A 22500-nucleotide genomic window follows, 5' to 3' on the forward strand; every position below is an offset into this window, starting at 1 on the left:
TAATATTTGGTGGCATAACTCTTACTTGCAATAACTGCATGAAGCCTGCGACCCGTTGGCTTCACCACACGGTTGTGTTCTTCATTTGAAAAGCTTTACTGAGGCCTCTTCCGGTTCTTGTTGGTTTCTGGGGGTTTCTCCCTTCAGTGTCTTCAGGAGGTCAAATCCTCTGTTGGGTTAAGATCCGGTGACTGACTTGGCCAGTCCTTTGTTGTGTCAGCAGTGTGTTTTGGGTCGTTGTCTTGTCGCACGATGGAGCTTCTCCCGATTAGTCTGGATGGATTTTATCTGTCAATTTCCAGACAAACTGGTCGTGTAGACTTCACAATCCATTCTGCCGCTGCCGTCATGAGTCACATCGTCAATAAAGACTCGTGAGGCCTTTCCAGAAGCAGCCATGACGTCACCGATGCTTCACAGAGGAGCTTGTGTGGATCAGAAGCAGATCCTTACTCGGGCGTTTCCATCACTTTGGTCGAGGTTCATCTTGGCCTCGTCAGTCCATAAAGCTTTGCTCCAAAACGTTTGGTGGCTCATCGCTGTACAAAATCCGATCTGGCCACGTTTTGGCTGATGGGTGGTTTGCGTCTTGCGGTCTGGCCTCGATATTTCCTCTCTCGAAGTCTTCTTCGAACCGTGGACGATGATACCGTCACCCCTACCCCTTCACGGCTCTCACAACGTCTCTGTCATCAGCTGCTGCTGTTTTTCCTTGGCCGACCTGTTCCATGTCTGTTGCTCAGTCCACTAGCAGCGTCTTTCTTGTTTCAGGAGAATTCCAAATTGTTGTATTGGCGATGCCCAATCGAGAAGGGCAACATCTGAGCAACTAGAAACACCCATCAGTCACATGTTCCACTGCTTTGGCTCACTTGAAAAGTGGGCGGGTTCAAACCAGAGGTGCTCTGTCCTGAGCTGTTTAACACATCTCCACGTAAATACCATGAAATAAAAGCTGGAATTCTGAACTTTTGTCAAATATTCACGTTTTGATCTGAAGCTCCAATGTTTTCAGGACACAAGAAAAACAAAGGAATCAACATTCGTGCTTCAATGTTCCCACGCTGAGCTTCAGCAGAAAGGACTGAAAATGGACTCATCAGCTGGACTAATCAAGCTTGTTAGCTTTATTTTGAAAGTGAAACACCAAAGAGACGTCGTCCTCGTCCTGTGCCCTTCTGACGCCGCCATTTTTTCAATCTCCAACAGTCGGAAACAAGCCGATGGACGCTGATCGGATCATAACCTCCTGATCTGACTGTAAATTCAATTAGATGGAACCAATCTAACAAGTCAAAAATATTCAGATCCACATTTAATGTGATTACTTGCCCTCCATTGGTCTTTGAAGTTTCACACAAACGGTGCTTCTCCAGTCAATGCAGTTTGTAAAGCAGCCACTAGTCACCTGACAAAATGTAGCTTTCAACAACTTGCGTCTGAGGTGGACTGCTTCTGTTAGGGAACAATAAAGTGACCGACTATCAGCTTCATCAAATACAAAGGTTTTCAGCCCCATCTTTAATTTCCGCCACAAATAAAATAGGCTGGTGGGCGAGGACTCTGCTTTCCGGTGGACTTTTAAACACGGTAGGGAGGCGGCCCTGTGGACTGATGTACTGGTGCAGCATCCACCGGGTTAAAAAGGGCTCACGACTGCAGCTCGTGTCGACCTGGACGGACGGAGTCAGAGCGGCCAAAAAGCGTTTCAGACACGCCGTCTTTCTACCGAGGCGCCGTTGAGACGAGCGTCCGGTTCTCCTCTGTGTTTCTCCCTCCGTCCACATTTCTTTTTATGGACGTTAAATGAGCCCTGCTCTTTAGAGTCGTCGTTTTCCTTCATGATCGGTTTGAAAATAAGCTCATTTCAGCTTCCTTTGTGTTTGACTGCTCATGATAATCTATAACCGTGTTTTTAAACCTTTTTGAGCCAAGACACACTTTTTTCTTTGGAAGAATCTGGAGGCACACCACCACCTGAAAATGTTAAAATGTGAAACTCTGTAGCCTCTATTAACAATATAAAGTCTTTCTCATCAAAGTTTTATCAACAGGAATCAAATAAATACAGAAAAAAAAGTATTTCCCAATTTCTTTTTTTAATAGTGACTCCCTCAGTGTGAAACCTGGACCTGATGGATGAAGAGCTGAGATCCTGGTTCACATTCTTCCTTTTCAAAAACTTCTCCATCACTGTCACTGACACAGTACTTTGATACAAGATGGTAGCAGGAGGTGGAGATTAACCACACTGACGTCTGTCACTTTACATTTCAACGGCAAAGTTCTGTGCTGCCATCTAGTGGTGAAGAGTATTTATACATGATTACTCTGCAACACACTGCTCTCACAGCTGACAACGGCTGTGAGAGCAAATGTTTTTTTCGAAAAAAATGTGAAATTGTATAATTTCCCACGGCACATCTGACTAGATCTCGCGGAAACACCAGTGTGCCGCGGCACAGTGGTTGAAAAACACTGGTCTATAACATGGTGCTTTATAAAAAAAAGGCCTTGATCGCTCTGATGAGTGTGTGTGTGTGTGTGTGTGTGTGTGTGTGTGTGTGTGTGTGTGTGTGTGTGTGTGTGTGTGTGTGTGTGTGTGTGTGTGTGTGTGTGTGTGTGTGTGTGTGTGTGTGTGTGTGTGTGTGTGTGTGTGTGTGTGTGTGTGTGTGTGTGTGTGTGTGTGTGTGTGTGTGTGTGTGTTACAGGATGAGGGTAAAAAAGCTCCCCATGATCCTCGCTCTCCACCTGAAGCGCTTCAAGTACATGGACCAGCTGCACCGCTACACCAAACTGTCCTACCGCGTCGTCTTCCCCCTGGAGCTCCGCCTCTTCAACACCTCCGGGGACGCCACCAACCCCGACCGCATGTACGACCTGGTGGCGGTGGTCGTGCACTGTGGCAGGTGGGGCCTTCGCTTTCTTCACTTTTCATTTCAAGCGGAGGAAATAAAAGCATCACGTCTCTTTCAGCGATGTCATTTTAAAAAAATGACGTTTAATGGTTAAAAATGTAGGAACTGACCTGTTGGTGTTCCAACGCTTTTGTTGTTTTTAAATCCAACTTGAGGCTCATAATTCGAATAGAAATACTTTATTAATTCCAGAGGGAAATTCCTTCATGAAAGTATAAGAATATTACACTAAATACTTAGTCAAGGGAATTAAATAAACATCCTGAACTGGATAGACGGTAGATAGATGGACATTTAGATTAAAATGACTATTGTAAACATGGAGGATTTGAATATGTGCAGCAGACCGACATGTTGTGTTATGAACTCCCTTATATTCAAAGTAGAGGATTCTTTATTTAGGCATTTAATCGCATTGACATAAAATAGCTGTAAAGTAGAAGGAAAACTCTGGATAGCTGGGATTATAAACCAAAAACCAACGTTCACATCCTGTCTGAGACTTGACTTTACTGAGTTGGTAACTTTCGGACAAACAGATTACTTTGATCACATTTAAAATCTTAACTGGATAAAAAACACGTTGCAGGAAAAAATGTAAAATAAGTTGTTGTGGCTTTTGTTTAGTACATCCAGGTAGATTTGATCTTTTCAGTCTTTTAGCCAAGATGTTACTCATTAACTGATCAACTACTGCTTGTTATCAGCAGGTTGATGGTTTCCATAGAGACGAGCAGGCAGTTCTTTAACCTTATCAGAAGACAAAGCCTCCACTTCCCATTTGAGTCGTTTCAAGATGGCGGCGACCGCGAACGGTGTGTGACGCTTTGCCTCCTGTCTCTGCTCCACAGCGGCCCCAACCGCGGACACTACATCACCATCGTCAAGAGCCACGGCTTCTGGCTGCTGTTCGACGACGACATCGTAGAGGTAGGAGGTCCAGACAAACGCAACAAACAAACAAACGACGTAGCTGGAGAGGCAGTCTGCCTGTTAAACCCAAAAAGAAGACGAGGGAACGTCACGGCGTGACGCCATGGAAGCTTCATTCCACCCAAAACCCCGATGCTCAGTTGAAGTAAACATGGCCGCCGGCGCCGAAACCACAGGCGTGATAAACCAGCGTTTTCTCCCAGGAGACGCTTTCAAGGAAACCAAATTTCTAATCTGTGGTTTTTTTTTTAAATTTACTTTCTTCCTCTGAGCCGGACTGAACTGGAGCAGTGAAGCATCAGCAGTCAAATCCCTGCAGCCTCTGCTGAGTCTGTTTTTGTTTTTGTTTTTGTTTTTAACCCTTATGTGGCGTTCAAAAAAACGTCCTTATGTGGCGTTCGTGGCTGTTTTCACTTTGACAGCCGTAAAATTATGTCACACACACAGACAATGGGTGGTTTTGTGTGTATTTTTCCCATATCACTGCCTTTATCTTCTAAATTGGTATTCAAATGGTTAATTTAAAAAAAATCTATAATAATTTTGGGTAGTTTTGATCAGGACTGAAGTTGATTAACAGATTTATGCAAACAAATTTGAAAAACAAGCCACCAACGCCACCAAAGGGAGTTTTTTTGAAAATCTGATTTTGCACAAAAAGTAAATATGCTTCAAAGATAATTTCATTACTAATCTTTGACCTATCCAAGACTGTAATAACATGTTAAAAAAAATCCAATATCCGATCACATTTTATGTTGAAAATGAGTCATTTTGTGTGTATTTTTTTCCAATTTCAGTGCCTTTATCTTCTAAATGGGCATTTAAAGGGTTCATTTTGATTTTTTTTTTTTTTTTTTTATATTTGGTAGTTTTGATCAGGACTGAAGTTGATTAACAGATTTATGAAAAAAAAAAATTTAAGAAATATTTATCTGATATATTTTTACAGGGGTCAAAGTGAGTGGATGAAAACAGCCACCAACGCCACATAAGGACGTTTTTTTGCCGACATGTATTATTGACCGAGTGAAAAATGTAAAATCTAATTTTTAAATTTTATGTAAAAGTAAGCTTCCTCAGCAAAAATCATGCCATTTGAGCCAAAACAGTGAAAGTTATGGTCAAATTAAGAGGAAAAATGACTCCTAGTGGACGTTTTTGCCCCCAATGCCACACAAGGGTTAATAAAGATGAATGACTTGTTGCTCGATATACGACTTTGTGGTGAGGAGATGTCGACAACGAGGGGAAAGCAAACGTTGCCAGAAATCTCTAAAGCTGCGTCTCACCTTCCTAACTGAATCCATGAACTGTTCCACACATTGTTGAAGTTTGTCTCTTTAGAAATTGTGCATTTTTAACTAAACGCAGCGGCAGAAACTGCTGCAAGTATCGTCATTGCCTTTATATTTTACACAACAACCTGAACAACGGCGTGTAGTTACTGTAAACTTAACTTAAATCACTGGAAGTAATTTGGTTTTGCATGAACCTTCATTTGGATTTAACAACATCAGCTTGTAAACTCTGATTTTGTTGCCATAAAAATAACAGGGAACCACGCTCTCCTCCAACGTGCTCCTACATTCTAATAATTCACTTTCACCTCATATTTTGTTGTAGAATTTATCCACTTAATTCCTCGAAAATGGCTCAAACAGACATTTTACCACAGGATCTTTCCGGGTCTTAAAGCCTCGGCGAGTCTGCTGAAGCTTAATTAATGTAAAGCATTAAACACGTGCCTCCCGACACACACTGGACGGCAGGAAGCTGATTTTAGGACGTTTGTATTGTTAAAAAAGAAGATTAAAAGGTGTTAAAAGGCGTGTTTTGGTTCCTCCGGCCTCGTTTCACCTCAAATATCCACAGTGGAGAGACTTCTGGGCCTAAAACGCTGAAGTGGTTTCTTTTACTTTAAATCTTCTCTGTGGTGGGACCCCCCCCCCCCCCCCCCCCTCCGTGATGGAAAGATTCTGCTCACTCGTGTCATTTAAAAAAAACAAAGTTCTCCTGCCTCGTGGAAACTTGGTGTCTGTTGATCTTCACCATCTGCGACTTCCGACCAACTGGAGCCGCTTCCGTTTCTCTCCCTTCAAATACCACAACGAGCAGCTCGTCATTCTTCACCTACGTTTTTTCTGGGTTTTTTTATAATTATTATTTTTCTTCTGCTGGATTTTCTGTTTCTTTAAAAAAAAATAAAAAATGCAATTCAGCTATTTTGTACTTGTCCAGAGTTCCAGTTGAAGTGTGCACTGCAAAACATGCCAACGCAAATATAGAAACATAAAGTATGAGAAGAAAATGACTTGAAATCAGTGAAAATCTGTGTCCGAGCAGCAGGTCATTTTTTTTTTTTTTTTTTTTTTAAAGAAGTGTTAACATAAGATTTTTGAATCTAGATTTAATATTAGACTGTAAAATCTCGGGCTGAAAATAAGTAAATGACTGAATTATGTCTAAAAAAAATCTCATTTTAGTTCGAGGCCGGTGGCGATTGAACGTTCAGTGTGAAGTTGAAACCAGAAGACGTCGTCTCAGAGACCCGATGGAAGCACTGCTCTTACGAGGCTAATGGATTGTTTGACTGAGGTCAAGCAGTGGTCGCCACACAACGTTTTCACTTGAATGACACAAAAACAGAATGAAACACACTCTGGTGCTCTGGCCCCCTATTTTAAACCACTTGTTACAAATCTTGGGGTAACGTTTGACAAAGGGCTTAGATTGGATAAACAGATTAGTTCTGTGGTCAAAGTTTCTATCAGCTCGTCTCCTGGACAAAGTGAAGACGTTCCTGAACCAACAGGCTCTTGAGAAGGCGACACCTCTTTTATTAGATCCAGACTGGACTGTAATGCCTTTTATGTGGGCCTCGGCCGGTCTTTATGTGGGCCTCGGCCAGTCTTTATGTGGGCCTCGGCCAGTCTTTATGTGAGCCTCGGCCACTTTATGTGGGCCTCGGCCAGTCTTTATGTGGGCCTCGGCCGGTCTTTATGTGGGCCTCGGCCGGTCTTTATGTGGGCCTCGGTCAGTCTTAATGTGGGCCTCGGCCAGTCTTCATGTGGGCCTCGGTCAGTCTTTATGTGGGCCTCGGTCAGTCTTTATGTGGGCCTCGGCCGGTCTTCATGTGGGCCTCGGCCGGTCTTCATGTGGGCCTCGGCCGGTCTTCATGTGGGCCTCGGCCGGTCTTTATGTGGGCCTCGGTCAGTCTTTATGTGGGCCTCGGCCAGTCTTTATGTGGGCCTCGGTCAGTCTTTATGTGGGCCTCGGTCAGTCTTTATGTGGGCCTCGGTCAGTCTTTATGTGGGCCTCGGTCAGTCTTTATGTGGGCCTCGGCCAGTCTTCATGTGGGTCTCGGCCAGTCTTCCTTTATGTGGGCCTCGGCCAGTCTTTATGTGGGCCTCGGCCAGTCTTTATGTGGGCCTCGGCCAGTCTTCATGTGGGCCTCGGTCAGTCTTTATGTGGGTCTCGGCCAGTCTTTATGTGGGCCTCGGCCAGTCTTTATGTGGGCCTCGGTCAGTCTTTATGTGGGCCTCGGCCAGTCTTTATGTGGGCCTCGGTCAGTCTTTATGTGGGCCTCGGCCAGTCTTCATGTGGGCCTCGGCCAGTCTTTATGTGGGTCTCGGCCAGTCTTCCTTTATGTGGGCCTCGGCCAGTCTTCATGTGGGCCTCGGTCAGTCTTTATGTGGGTCTCGGCCAGTCTTTATGTGGGCCTCGGCCAGTCTTTATGTGGGTCTCGGCCAGTCTTCCTTTATGTGGGCCTCGGCCAGTCTTTATGTGGGCCTCGGTCAGTCTTTATGTGGGCCTCGGTCAGCCTTTATGTGGGCCTCGGTCAGTCTTTATGTGGGCCTCGGTCAGTCTTTATGTGGGCCTCGGTCAGTCTTTATGTGGGCCTCGGTCAGTCTTTATGTGGGCCTCGGTCAGTCTTTATGTGGGCCTCGGTCAGTCTTTATGTGGGCCTCGGCCAGTCTTCATGTGGGCCTCGGCCAGTCTTCATGTGGGCCTCAGCCAGTCTTTCCACTTCACGTCTTCAACGAGTTCATAACGCCGCTGCCAGATTTCTAACAAACTCCTCCAGACGTTCCCCCTGTACCGTCGTCTCTCCACTGGCTTCCAGTTCCTTTCAGAATCGATTTTAAACTTCTGTTTGTTTGTTTTTAATGCCGTCACTGGCCTGGTCCCTCTTGTCTGCTATTTGAACTCTAGTGACCCTGGCAGGGCCCTGGTTCTTCAGCTCAGCTTCTTCTAGACGTTCCAAGGTGGAGATATAAACAGTGGGGTGTCGCTGCTCCCAGACTGTGGAACAAACTGCCCCCGACATTCACACCACCACTAATCTTGGCCTTTTTAAATCAAAGCTGAAAACTCACCTTTTTAAGTTGGCTTTCAACTCTGTCTAGGGCAGAGTATTTTATTCTGTATGCTCTGTTTTGATGAATCTCTGGAAGCTTCACCAACCTGCAGCACCGCCGCTCCTGTGTTTTATTTGTTGTTTTTATGTATTATTCCCGTATTTATTTCTTAATGTATTGGGTTTTTTAATAGCTTTGTTGTAAAGCTCTTTGGATACCACTGGGTGATTGTAAAGGGCTATAGAAATAAAGTTTGATTGATTGATTGATTGATTGAGTCCGGCCTCCATCTAAAGCTGTGCTTCTGTCTTCTTCTTCTTCTGCTGCAGAAAATTGACGCCCAGGCGATCGAGGAGTTCTACGGCCTGACGTCGGACATTTCCAAGAACTCTGAGTCGGGATACATCCTGTTCTACCAGTCCAGAGACTAACCCACTGGGCGCTAAACTCCCCTCCCCCTCCCCCTCCCCCCCCGGCAGGCTGTGGATCCACAGAGGGGGCGGAGCTCACGGCGGCGCCGCCCAGTACGCTCACACAAGTATCCAGGCTCCCCCCCCCCCCCCCCCAACCCCCCCTGCTGGCGGAGCTTTGCACTGGAGCGCCACCTCGTGTCAGCCTCCTGGATTCCACATGTTTCGATCTTCCCCGAGTCCAATCGGCGACGAGCACTTTAGAATCTTCAAATTGAGATAAAAGGCCGCGGGGGCGAGGGACGCCAAGTCCAGCGGCGGCCCGACGCCCCTCGTTTATCAGCGTTGACTTCCAGAAGGAAAGAAAACGATCCCCGACATTTCAACGTCTCGCGACCGAACAGCGTGAATGTTTGTCCTCCTTGGACCCGGCAGTGTTAAAAGAGCGCGGCGGGAAAAGTTTCAGTGGAAAAAGAGTTTTATTTCTTCTTCTTTTTTTAAAAATTCAAACTACAAAACGACCCCGAAACACCTTCCCTCTCGATTCAACCTTCAAACTGTTACAATATTTCGGTAGAACCATGAGTTTGTTCGCATTGAGAAGCGTTTTGAGCGTCACACTGCCACCGTGTGGCACCGAGTGGTACTGCAGGGTTTCACGTGCACTGCGGCGCAAGACGTCACACATTTGCTTAAACTTTCTGGATTATTGAAGGTGACAGGTGAACTTCTCCACATTTTGACGGATTTAAAATCATTTCCAGCTGCAGCGCGTTAAGATATGACAATGAAAGTATAAATGACCATAAAACTCCTCAAATTCTTCAAATCGTCAACATTCGTTAACGATTGAAACCCTGCGTCGGTCCGGACGATCTGCGGCGGCAACACGCTTCGTTAAACCAGATTAAAGTTTAAATCGCAGATAAGCCAAGTCATTTTAAAGCCCCTTTGGAAGCTTGTTGTCGACACTTTTCTTTTATTCTCTTTATTTCTGCCATCGGATGGAGCCGAAAATCAGACCAAACCACTGAACGAACACCGTTTGGAGTGTTTGTGGGACGGGAATATTGACAATGCCAAGTCGACGTCGTGTCGTTATGATTTGATGCCAAAAAGTACAAAAAAAGGGGGAAAATCTCAGTAATTAGAAGAAAATGACTGAAGTCCTTCAGCTGCATAAGCTGTTGTTTTAACATGTCTGACGTTTGTACCACGTTCTTAAAGTCCCAGTGAAATGTTAAACACTACTTTGCAAAAAACGATAGTTGGGGTTCTACTTCTAAGGTTCCTCCGACTCTGCCCCACCACTGTTGTTGCATAACAAAGTTATTTGAATTTTGAATCTCCAGCCGAGGAAGTCGGGGGAATCCTTCTTCGTGGGCGTGACGTCAAGAGTTGTGCAGATCTCCATCTGTTGTGTTTATATTGACTTGTTTCCCTCTTAAATATCCAAGTTTAACAGTGTTTTGAAGTTATAGTCGGCGTTTTATGAGCCTTGATGAAAGATTGAGCCTGGAAGAGACCGAGAGAGGAGAAAAGGAGCACGGGCGGCGGGAGTGGCTAGCGGCTAGCGGGAGCCCCTAGCTCGGGTGGCTAGCGGCTAGCGGGGGCCGCTGGCTTGCGTGGCTAGCGGCTAGCCACTAGCTCGGGTGGCTAGTAGACGATCAAGTAATACCTGGACTCATCTTCGGTGATTCCACAGTCAGAAAAGCGCTTTGTCATGATCCAGGAAGTCGTTCTGCCAAAAGTCAGGAGCCTCAAAGCCTCAAAGGTGAAAACTGGCGGCTGCTGAGGCGAGGAGACGAGGACGAATGAGGACGAAGCGTCTTCTGCTTCCTCAAACATGTTCCAGACGGGGTCACCGATGGCAGAACGACACATTCTGTGTCTTCTTCATCAATCACTGGGTTTGAAATGACGATGATGATGAAATATGGTTAAATTCAGCCTCTTCGTGGTCAAAACTCTGATCCTCCATAATGTAAACACAACTTGGGCGTGTGCACAACTCGTGATGTCACTCTATTATTGTCAGAAGCTCCGCCCAGCAGCAGAAATACCAACGTTTATCGGATATTTTCTCGCAGATTGCCGTGTTTTAACATTTTACCCTTGAGGCCAGTTAGCATAAAAATGTCCCTAGAAGCGACAGCCAGAGTGTTTTGGAGGTCGAAGTTTCATTTCACTAGGACTTTAAAGGGACACGACAATAGAAAGCATTTAGTTTAATTTGTTCCGTCACTTCATGGCAGCAGCTTCCAGCCTCACGCTTCAGACGCTCGCAAGTGTTTATTTTCATTTCCAGAATCCTGTACGTCACCGGTTCTCAGCAGATTGTGGTCCAATGTCACCGTTTGCAGGTTTGTTCTGCAGAAAGCTTTTCGGATATTCCCAGTTTAGATCCACATCCTGCAGAAGAAGTGATCACGCTGAATGTTTCTGCAGCTGCGAGACCAAAATCTAGCGTTTGACGACGACTGGTCTTTGATAAATGTAAGATTAGAAGTGAACCTTCTTCACCGTTTAAACACAGTGGGGTTTCTTTTTTTTGTCTTTTATTATGAAGGGAGATTTTTTTTTTTTTCTTCCCACTATTTGGTTCGAGACGGGAAAGTTTTACCTGAACGTTAGAAATGCTTCAGGAGCGTCGCTTTATTGTGAAATCACTCCCTCTCTCTCCTCTCACCAGAAAGCACTTTCAACATCAATTTCTCACTTTTTAAAAAGTGTAAGTTAGTCGTTGCTGAATCCCAATGAGGATTAAACTCTTTTTTTTTTTTTTGTCCCGCTGAGGCTCTAAAAAGTCATCAGGAGAAATTTTCTTCATTTACGTAATCCCCTTTAAAAATCAACAATCAAGTTGTTTTAGCATGACGCCACTTTGTTTTTAACGTTCAAACATGTCATTTCTCTCGCCAACGATCACAATCCACGCTCGACGCCGCGTTCCTTGACATTTGACACCAGCCTCACCCTCCTCCGCTGAGCTTTTCCCCTCCAGAATCACCAAAACGTCTCAAAAATCCCACATGTATCTCCTAATATTCACGTCCGACACGACGTGTTTGGGACCCAGGGATTTCCAGCGGCGCCTCCCGGAACCAAAACAACTCGTAACACCGCTGCTGCTCGTAAAAACCAACAGGAGGAGCCTCTGGGACCCGTGTTGCATTGTGGGTAACTCTGCTCTGAGTGGAGGTGACTTGGTCACGGCTCCAAGCGGGACCTGTGGGCGTCGGAAAGACGTTTTGCTTTCACAAAAACCAAATAGTGTTTATATTCTAAGCTTTTAAGACAAAATTGTAACCTCAAGGAAAAATGAAAAAAAAAAACCAGGACACAAACGAGCACAAAGACGAATTTGTTTGGGAGGTTAAAGTTCACAGAATGAGTTCAGAGCTGATGGACAAAATATTTGAAACTCAAAGTATCTTCTCTTTTTTTTTTTATTTAAGTTTTATTGATATTATTCTGAATGTTCATATTTACTTTTTTTTATTAGATGTTTCACATGTTTGTATATATTTTACTAGTCTACTATTTGTGTGTAGGCAGCTTTTGGTTGTTTTGTTTTTTAAAAATATTTGTTTGGGTTTATTTTTTAGGGATAAATGAAGAGATGTTGGAATAGAAACGATCGATGAGCCTCAAACTATCGGAGCTAAATTGACAAAGAACTGGAATTCTATTGAATTATTATTCTCACATTGAATCCTGAAGTTCTTCATGTCAAACTCTCGATTCCTAAACAATAAATAATCTCACTATTGGCCGTGACATTTAAATAAAACACAAACATGCTCTTATTTTGAAGACTGGATATTCAAGCTGCCGTGCAGAAAGACTTTACCTGCTCTGTTTTCACCTTTTCAGAGTTTATGAAGGATTATTAAAACATAAAAAGTTGTTTTTTGCCTTTGAGACTTTTTTTTTTTTTTAATATATGTTTTTTTAAATATATGTTAAAACCTGACAATTACAATCACAAGGAGCATTTCAATGGTCGTCAGTTACCAGGAAGCCAAACTTTTATTATAAGTCTATTTTCATGGATTGAACCTAATCGCAATAAAAAGCAGTGTGATCCGACATATAATTGAAGAGTAAAGAAAAATCGTTGTTTTTCCAGAGAGAACAAGAGAGACTGGCCCTTTTATTTTGAAGAAAATGTGATGAATGCACCATCGATATGATCCAGGGATAACTTCACAAACTGTCCATCACAAAACGTGTTTTAAGTCCTTGAGTTTCTCTTTGCACTGATTTAGCCTCCAGGTCGTCCAGTTCTAAACCTCCAAACTTCTTCTGTCCACATAATCTTCCACATGTTGATTTTTGTTTTTTTGTTTTAATTTAATGACGATTCTTTATTTTTTTCCCTGAAGGGTAAAGAAAGGTTTTTGTCTTCGCCGGGCTGCTGCTGCCGTCTGAGGTTCATTCTGTATATTTGCAATGAAGTTTGGTTCCGGCGGCGTCAAAATAAAACGACTGGTTTTGCAGAGGAAATCATTTGTCGCCTTTTTTTTTAAATTTCTCTTTTCAGACAAGAATTTACCAACACCAGTATTTTATTTATCTTCCTAAATGAAGCAGATTACATTTAGTTATTTTAATTCTGAAGCTTTAATTAGGAAAAACTGGACTGAAATCACTTCCTGCAAAGAGTTGATTTAGTTTAAATCCTTCAAAATACAGATTAAAAGTTCCAGCGTGTCAAGTTGTACGATGAAATGTCATCTCGAGGAGGAACTAAATGAGACTCATCATTCTCAATCTAAGATGGAGGTTTGAAAATGTGAAAGTTGTAGATTCAAGATGAAAAAACGATTATATAGATGTTATAAAAATGTGGGAATCAATCAGTTCATATAGGTTGTGAGCCTGAAACATAACTCAAGAAATGTACTCATATCATTCATAGTTGATCATAACAAGGTTAAAAACATTAATACGTTCATGAATTTCCTCCAAAATCAACTTGTCTTTTGTCAGATTTCCTTATAAGAGCAGTAAATCTGCATTTTTACCAGTGAAAATCCCAAATCTGCGTGCAATATTGAGGACATACCGATGTGATAATTAATAAAAATGGACTCAAGTCTTTCAGCCGTCACTTCAAAGTGTTGCAGCGCGTCGTGATCTCATCCTGTAGATTAATTATTAATAATTTGTATTAATGAACAAAACCAAACACCCACATTCAAATACTTAGTTCACTTTACAACATGATCACGAGTGTTTCAAAGAGTCGTGTTCATGAGACTTAAAGTCCTAGTGAAATGAAAGTTCGACCTCCAAAACACTCTGGCTGTCGCTTCTAGGGACATTTTTTATGCTAACTGGTCCAAAGGTACAATGTTAAAACACGGCAATCTGCGAGAAAATATCCGATAAATAGCGATATTACCTCTGCTGGGCGGAGCTTCTGACAATAATAGAGTGACATCACGAGTTGTGCACACGCCCAAGTTGTGTTTACATTATGGAGGATCAGAGTTTTGACCACGAAGAGGCTGAATTTAACCATATTTCATCATCATCATCATTTCAAACCCAGTGATTGATGAAGAAGACACAGAATGTGTCGTTCTGCCATCGGTGACCCCGTCTGGAACATGTTTGAGGAAGCAGAAGACGCTTCGTCCTCATTCGTCCTCGTCTCCTCGCCTCAGCAGCCGCCAGTTTTCACCTTTGAGGCTTTGAGGCTCCTGACTTTTGGCAGAACGACTTCCTGGATCATGTCGAAGCGCTTTTCTGACTGTGGAATCACCGAAGATGAGTCCAGGTTTTATTTGATCGTCTACTTGCGGCTCCAGCTAACGGCTAGCCATTCCCGCCGCCTGTGCTCCTTTTCTCCTCTCTCTGGTCTCTTCCAGGCTCAATCTTTCATCAAGGCTCATAAAACGCCGACTATAACTTCAAAACACTGTTAAACTTGGATATTTAAGAGGAAACAAGTCAATATAAACACAACAGATGGAGATCTGCACAACTCTTGACGTCACGCCCACGAAGAAGGATTCCCCCGACTTCCTCGGCTGGAGATTCAAAATTCAATTAACTTTGTTATGCGACAACAGTGGTGGGGCAGAGTCGGAGGAACCTTAGAAGTAGAACCCAACTATCGTTTTTTGCAAAGTAGTGTGTTACATTTCAGTAGGCCTTTAAGGACTCCTCAACCAGGCTCTCCAAGCCTCAGGGCCAAAACCAGCAGATGTAGGCCCCGCCCACCACCAAAGGCCCCGCCCACACTGGCCAAAAACCTGTTTTTCCCCTCCAGGTTGTTCTCAAAACGTTTCCTGTCCACATGAGGAACATGTGTCCACGCCACAATAAAACCATATAGAACATTATCCAGGCCTATAGGTGGCGCCATTTCTCTGCCTCAGAACTACTTCAAACAGAAGAAGACATGGAGCATGAAAAAAATCGACAAATTTAACATGAGTTCCGTGATGTGTGTCTTCGCGTACACATGAATATAAGAATCGTTGTCTCAGAAGCCAGAATAACTAATTAGAGACCAAACGAAAGGTTTAGAAAGAATGTTTGGGGCGACTTGGTAACGTTGAACACTAAAAGTCTTAAAATACCAGCAGTGGGTCTGCAGCTCAGAACTTCATTTCCTCTCGGCTTCTATAACCTGCAATTTGCCGTCTTTGTGAAACCGTATTTTCACTTACTGCCGGAGTCACTCTGAGACGTTTCTGCCAACAAGTCACACGAGAAGTCTCCTCTCGGATAAATGAGAAATAAACGTGTCAACCTCAATGACTAGAGAAATAAACATCACAACCCTTTAAGCCAAAACTGTTTTCTTTTTTTTCTTCACACCAGCTTGTAGAATTGTGTTTTTCTTAAATCAGACGTTCTTTCCTGGCGCCTCCTGCTGGAGCTTCACCGTCTCCACACTCACACTGCTGCAAAATGTGAGACTCTCATCGCCGCTGGACGACCCCACATGGAAAGAACCTATATAAACATATATGTTTTAATATAGGCTTTTAATATATGTGACATATATAAAATTGGCCGTTTTCCTACATTATATGTACATTAATGCACATATATGTACACATATACCTGCATACAGGTACCTATATAGGTGCATATATGCACGTATATATGTGTGCATATATGCAACTATTTGTTCTTCTTACATAATTGTTTTTTAGTTAGTTCTTAGTTATTACCTTGATAATGTATGACAGTTGCCAAAGTGAGATATGGGCTGTATATATGTGGAAATAAAGAAGCAGTACAGTATATGGCCTGAATATTCACTTATATGCACCTCAATTTAGCCTATATGTGGCATATATACGCATATATGCAGCATATATGTGCATAGAAACTGCTTATAGGTTTCAGATATGCGCATATATCCTCGTATAGGTTCTTTCTATGTGGGACGTCCACCCCCCACCTCCCGACTCGGTAAAAAACCCAGACGGACGACGCTTTGACTTTTTCTTCTCTGCTGTTCGCCAACAGCGGCGTTTAGTTTGAATTGTGAAGAAATGACAACGGTGCACAAGAAAGCGTCTGTTCAGGGAAACTATACAAGACTCACTCTAAAAGAAAAGAACAAGCCTTATTCATTTAGAATGAATGTAAATGTCGCCCCCTCGTGGTCGAAAAAGCACAACCCGTGTTTTAATCTCATCAAGCCTTTAATAGATTTATATTTATTCCTTTTTTTTTTTTCCTCCCCCCTTTATGTATTGAACTCCGACTGAACGGAGGCACTTATCAGCCTGTTTCTAGTTGCAGTTGATGAACCGGAGCTTCCAGACAAATCTACATTTCACTATGGCAGCAATAGAAATAGGATTTTTGGCACCAGGCCAAACCAGAAACAACAACAATGTCAACACCCAATTTAAATACAATATAACAAGTAGGCCTTTTCACATTTTCTTATTTTTTTTTTTTTTAATTAGAGACACGAATAACCTGCAATACCGGTTGTTTTATTGAAACAAAGACAAATCGGTCAGTCTGATAAAAGCCCTTCAGTTGAACTGATACGACAGTTGCAGGCGACATGTGAAGACTTTTTACTGCCTGTGGATTCCAGCAGAAGTTCAACATCTCGTATAACGTGAGGGAATTAAACAAAAAACAAGGAAGCCGATTTTCCAGTTCCTTCAAGCTGAGAAGCTTCACATTCTGACTGAACGCTTCATTTACTTGTTGATATTCTGTATTATTCGTATGGATTGTGCCCTGCTTCTTGATAATCTGCCTTTTGGGGGTTTAATAATCTGAAAATAACTAATATATATAGTCTGTTCACTCACACACATGAGGGCAAGTCGCAATTCAACACACATCCAAGATACTGGACGTGAAGTTCAGTTCAAGTGAAGGTGCAATAATCACATCACACATCAACAGTAATAATAATGTTGGGGGGATTTATTTAACAGACTTATGACAAATATGACCTGATATAGAACTTAATGACCTTTTTTTTTTTTTTTTTTTTTTACAGCTGGTTTGTTTATTTAACAACAGTCAGTAACTTGGTTTGAGGAGTAAAGGACAATTATAACAAGGCAAAAGTTTTAAAACACAACAATCGTTTCTTCAAGCCGCTTTATTTAAAATGTAACAGACGGATATTATTCTGTTATGTTTCGTTATTTCTAAATGTTTTCAATCCAAATTGAACTTTTAAATAGGTCCTATTATGTAAAATCCCCCCCAAAAAGTGTGTTGCTCCAACCAGCCAATCAGAATCAAACCCTTTATAGTGTCATGGAGAGTTTAGTCACCGCCACTCGTGGTTCGTGACCCCGAGGAAACGTCTTCCTGTGACGCAAATTCACTGTATAAAAACTTGAAAAATCACATTTATGAAGAACTTTATCGTCAAACACTGAACTGAAAACCAGCCGTTTTGTGCTTTACAGTCATTTACAATAGAAAACTGAGAATTCAAATCTCACATTTTCTGTTGTAAATTAAGTGGAATTTGTGCAAACCTTGTATTTTAAGTGTGAAAAGACACTTTTTGAAGCTTCCTAAGCTACTTTAATCATATTTAGGGACAGATCGTGTCCAGCTTGAACGAAATGTTCAACTTATTTTAGCTGCTTCTTAATGTTTTAAACACTTGATTCATGTTGAAATAAAAATTTAAAAAAGAATGGGACTGCATTTGAATTCAGTGAAGTCGTTGCTGACAGGAGTGTTTTTGAGGCGCAATGCTCAACTTTACAAGTGTTTTTTTTTTTTTTTTTAGATCACGCCTCTGAGCAGATGTGATCAAAATAAACAACAACAACATGGAGAAAAAGGCAAAAGCAGCGATGGTTGACGTTGGAACGCGGGGGAACACAGTATATTGACGCCGTCCGCTCACTTTAGTACATCGAAGTATCAAAAACAAGGTTTTGGAAAATTATGATACAATGTTATTTACAATTTACTGCATCTCATTCAACATAATCTCATTCAAAGGTTTGGTCTTTGTTGTTTAAAAAAAAAAAAAAAAAGACATTTTATTTAGCGAATAATCAAGAGAAGCTCCACAATGTTGGAAATTCTTGGTAAGAGGTGAGTCTGTGCAGCGGCAGGAGGCGGGAAGTGGAACTCATGCTGGCAACGGCGCTTGAATTTTGGAGTCACCCTCCTCCTCCTCCTCCTCCTCCTCCTCCTCCTCCTCCTCGCCAGGCATCATACCATGGTCTCGGAGCCGGAGCCCTTCCCGGTGAAGAAGTCCCAGAAGTTGGCGGCGGGGGACTTGGCCTCCTCGTGGGGGGTCTGCTGCCGCACCCAGATGCTGCTCTCCGTGGAGCCGCTGAGGCTGGAGCAGCTTCCCCCCACGCCGCCGCCGCCGCCCAGGCTGAAGCTCAGCGCCGAGGCCAGCGGGCCGCGGTGCTCCGGGGGGTCCAGGTCGTGACCCTGCAGCCTGGAGGAGGACGAGGAGGAGGAGGAGGAGGACGAGGAGGAGGAGGAGGAGGAAGGCTGCGCCAGGCTCAGCAGGTTGTGGTGGGAGTGGAACTGACGCATGTGGCGGATGGATTTACCTGGAGGGACCTCGGCTGGAGAAAAACACACAAAACTGTCTTTTTACTCTGAAAATACAATTAATAGTTAAGAAGTAACTTACGTTAACCTGGTAATCGATTACTCATGGGACTGAAGAAGACACCTTCACCAGTTATTTGCTCATTGTTTATCAATTTAATCGTGTTTTCTTTTATTTTTGCTTTTAATTTTGTCCTGTTTCGCTGCCAACATGTTTAAATTGCTGCCACACCTCGTCTCACCACCAGGTGGTGGTGTTGTCACATTTATCAAATCCAAACGTATCCCTTTAGTATTTCACGTTCCAAGGGATATTTATTATATTATTGATTTATGTTATATATTTATTTATATGTTTGAGGCACATGTTTGCAGGTTTATGATCAACTTATCTGATTTTACCACAAGTTTCCATATTTTGTATTTTTTTCCCCTACTTTTTTTGTTTGCTGTTTCATCTTTTTGTGAATTTGAGAATGTGTGTGTCTTTACAGTTGCTCGCAAATGTGTATTCCCCCCCACATTTAGGACTTTTGTGTATTTTGTAATATAAAGATTGTTAATTTCCCTTTTTGTTGCACATGTGAAGTGAGAATGTTGTGCATTTATGGAGATCTGCTGTGTTTTGTGTGTGTTTTGTGTTTTTTCTTCAATGTTCTTACTTTGTATTTACATTTTTTTATGTGTTGGTTGTTGTTTTTTTCAGATTTGTAGTTGAATATTCAAACTACTTTTCCTTTCTCATTTGCTCTGCATTGTTTTTTTTTTTACATAAACATCTTGTGTGGCATTTTTGTGTGGCACTGAGAGTTTGCATGTTTGCAGTTAGAGTTTAATGCAGAATTGATAATTTTTATTTCTATAAACAGGATTCTGGCCTTTAAATCAAATGTATAAAGGTAATTAAAAATAATTTTTTTTGAAATATACTTTCTTTTCATTACTTTACCCAGTGACCGGTGTGACATGCAGGTGATGGGGAATCTTCCGGAGCGTGTGAACACACCGTATCTGGCGTCCTGCCGCTTCCTGTTCTGGTTCAGTTTGAGAACGTTCAGGAAAACCTCGCTGGTCAAGCTGCCGTCGCCGCCGCCGCCGTCGGGGGGGAAGAGTGGCGACGGCGGCTCGAGCGGCGACAGACTCCCGCTGGACGCCCCCACCGAGTCCAGCGATGCCCCCGTGTCCCGGCGGCCCCCGGACTCGCTGCTGTTATCCACCGTCAGGTGGCTGCCACTGCGAAGAGGTGGGGGGAGGGGCGAGGGGGGGGCACAACGGACGGAGACGTTCGTCAGTTTCGGCGGGAAATTTGATCGGTGATCGCAAACGATTTAAAAATACAGCAGGTAATCAGTCACAGTTACACAAGCTTGCTAATTCCTCAAATCCAAAATAAAGTCTTAAGTCTTAGGCTGCGTCTCAATTCTCCCCCTTAGCCCTTCATCTCTACCCTACCCCTTTGAAATGCGCATTCACGAGAGTCTGAGGGGTGTCCCATTTCACTATTGCACAGAGGTGGAGGGGTGAGGGGAAGGGCTATTCACCCCTCTAAACTAAGCGTTTCCAGATGCACACTTTAAACAGAGGGGTAGGAGGACATGGCGCCGAAGGACTCGCATTTCCCATATATACGCTTCTAAAGTTATATAAACCTGTTGTGTTTTATACTAGTAAGAGTGGCAGTAGCGCTGCCGTATGGAGCTTCCGTGTGTATTTGTTTGGTAGAGACCGTGTTTATAACATTTTATTATTACACTGTAGAGTTCCAAAGTCTTCTAATATAAGTGTTTTGAAAACAGGGACCCCGAGCAAACAAGGAAGCTCCTCCGCTTTCACATGGTGAACGAGGAAATATTTCTGAAGTCCAAATTCAGTGCAAAAACTGAAGTAGTCCACGTCTCCGTCTATTTCTTCACCTTGATGTGGGAAAGGCGGAAAACGAAACAAAGCAGCCAAGCTGCTGCAACACGTTGAATTTGGGACGGCGTCACGATGCTTCTACTGGAAAATCAACAAACATCCGTGGTTCAGCTCTGCTAATAGAACGGCACCGTATTATGATGTCACAATTATGAGATGGAGCGAGAGGGGGGGGGTGAGCAGTGGGAGAGGGGGGTCCCAAATCTAAGGGCTGAAACTTTTATCCCTTTGCCTGAGGGCTAAGTGGTAGGCGAAGGGGTGAAAATAGAATTGGGATTGACCCTTAAGCTGCTCCAACTTTAACTTTGTATAACTTCCTCGGCGTCACTGCTTGTGTTTCTATTGATGAGGGGTGGAGGCAGAGCTCCCGGCAACACCATCCGACTCCTCCACTCCCAGAATTCACATCCAGGTTAAGAAGTTCCCGTGACGACGACGGCGGCTCACCTGAGTTTCCTGCGCAGCAGGTAGTCGATGATGTCTGGGTCGGTCTGGATGAGACTCATCAGCACCTCCTGCTGCAGCTCCGCGGAAGCCTGCCGGGACGCAAGAGAGTGAGAAAAGCGCCCGAGAGGCGTGGCACTCCGATCCGATCCGCTTGGCGCTCCGAAGGCGGCGCACCGTGAAAAGCCTCCTGTAGTTCTGTATGAGCAGCAGCGTGATGCTGATGATGGCCGTGCTGTCCTCGATGCCCATGGCGTGAGGACTCACGTCCCCGCCGCGCTCCCTCTGCAGCAGGTTGGGGCCGAAGATCACGGCCAGGTTCGCCGCCGTCATCTTGTTCCCGGTGATCTGGGAGGGGGAGGAGGAAGAGGAGGGGGAGGAGGAGGAGGAGGAGGAGGAGGAGGAGTCAAACATCTCAGGCCAGGACCTCAATATCAACTGGAGTGGTAAAATAGTGCCGTCAAAACATCAGTCTGATTGAAATAAGGGGACACAGCAGGCAAAATTCACTTTCTAATGCTTTTCCGACAGTAATACGAAAACGCCGACTCAGCATTGTGGTGTGGATAAATGATGATGTCACAACCACAACAATGGCGGGCTACATGTTCCAGGTGGCGCTGTAGCGCGAAGGTTTAATCATAGATATGACACACTCGAGGCCTCACGGTGCCGACTGTGACGTACCTCCAGCGCCGCCATCTTGGAAAGGTCGCCCACTTGTAGATCCCAGGCTAGAAAATCCACTAAAACATCCGTAGCTCGCTTGCTAGTCCACGTAGCAACACAAGGAATGCCTCATTTAAAGCTGAGGAAAAGCTCTATCCCGTGAAAACCTCATGGAAAAATGATTGGAGGGGGGAAAAGTCTTTTCCTCAGCTTTGAAAGGAGGTATTTCTTGTGTTGCTATGTGGATTAGCAAGCGAGCTACGGATGTTTTTGTGGATTTTCTAGCTTGGGATGTTTAACAAGAGCGGGTGACCTCTCCAAGATGGCGGCACTGGCGGTGCATCGCATCAATAGGGGCTGATTGGCTCTGCAGCATCTCGTGTTTACATCTATGGGTTTAATGAGGTGATAGGAGTTCTCAGCATGTGTCTTCTTCTGCATTTTGTGAGTCACAGCGCCCCCTAAAGGCCTGGCATACGCACTACACCGCATTGTACATACATACATGTACCGCCATGTATTGATGTGTGGATGGAAATTAAAAAATTTGTAAACATTTTTGGAGTACGGAAAAAAGATGGTTTTGGCTCGCAGCCAAAGTGATAGAAGCGTGCCCCTTTGGGTGGTTTGGTGGATTGGAGCCTCGGGGCCTCATGTTTAACACCCCTGATCGAAATTATGGAGGCTGGTGATGCTGCAGATTATCATCTGAGACCCTGAACCCTGGAGACCCTGAACCTTGGACGCCCTGAACCCTGGAGACCCTGAACCTTGGACGCCCTGAACCCTGGAGACCCTGAACCTTGG

General features: G+C 43.8%; 2 protein-coding genes across 3 annotated transcripts in view; one reads left to right on the forward strand and one right to left on the reverse strand.

Annotated features, from left to right (window-relative positions):
- The window catches only part of usp12b (ubiquitin specific peptidase 12b), a 29071-nt gene extending 15982 nt beyond the window's left edge, over positions 1–13089 (forward strand). Inside the window, exons 8-10 of the mRNA XM_080519097.1 lie at positions 2712–2909; positions 3770–3848; positions 8542–13089. Of these exons, the coding sequence (XP_080375223.1) occupies positions 2712–2909; positions 3770–3848; positions 8542–8643 (379 nt within the window). The 3' untranslated portion in view covers positions 8644–13089. The remainder of the gene's footprint in view (positions 1–2711; positions 2910–3769; positions 3849–8541) is intronic.
- Positions 13090–16576: 3487 nt separating this feature from the next.
- arhgap36 (Rho GTPase activating protein 36) overlaps positions 16577–22500 on the reverse strand; it is a 72954-nt gene continuing 67030 nt past the window's right edge. For both annotated transcript variants that reach the window (XM_080518855.1, XM_080518856.1), the window contains exons 9-12: positions 21202–21372; positions 21028–21116; positions 19670–19896; positions 16577–18677 (exon numbers count right to left, since the gene is read on the reverse strand). In XM_080518855.1, coding sequence (XP_080374981.1) covers positions 18310–18677; positions 19670–19896; positions 21028–21116; positions 21202–21372 — 855 coding nt within the window. In that variant the 3' untranslated portion in view covers positions 16577–18309. The remainder of the gene's footprint in view (positions 18678–19669; positions 19897–21027; positions 21117–21201; positions 21373–22500) is intronic.

The sequence above is a fragment of the Blennius ocellaris genome (assembly GCF_963422515.1).
Source record: "Blennius ocellaris genome assembly, chromosome: 23".
Taxonomy (NCBI): domain Eukaryota; kingdom Metazoa; phylum Chordata; class Actinopteri; order Blenniiformes; family Blenniidae; genus Blennius; species Blennius ocellaris.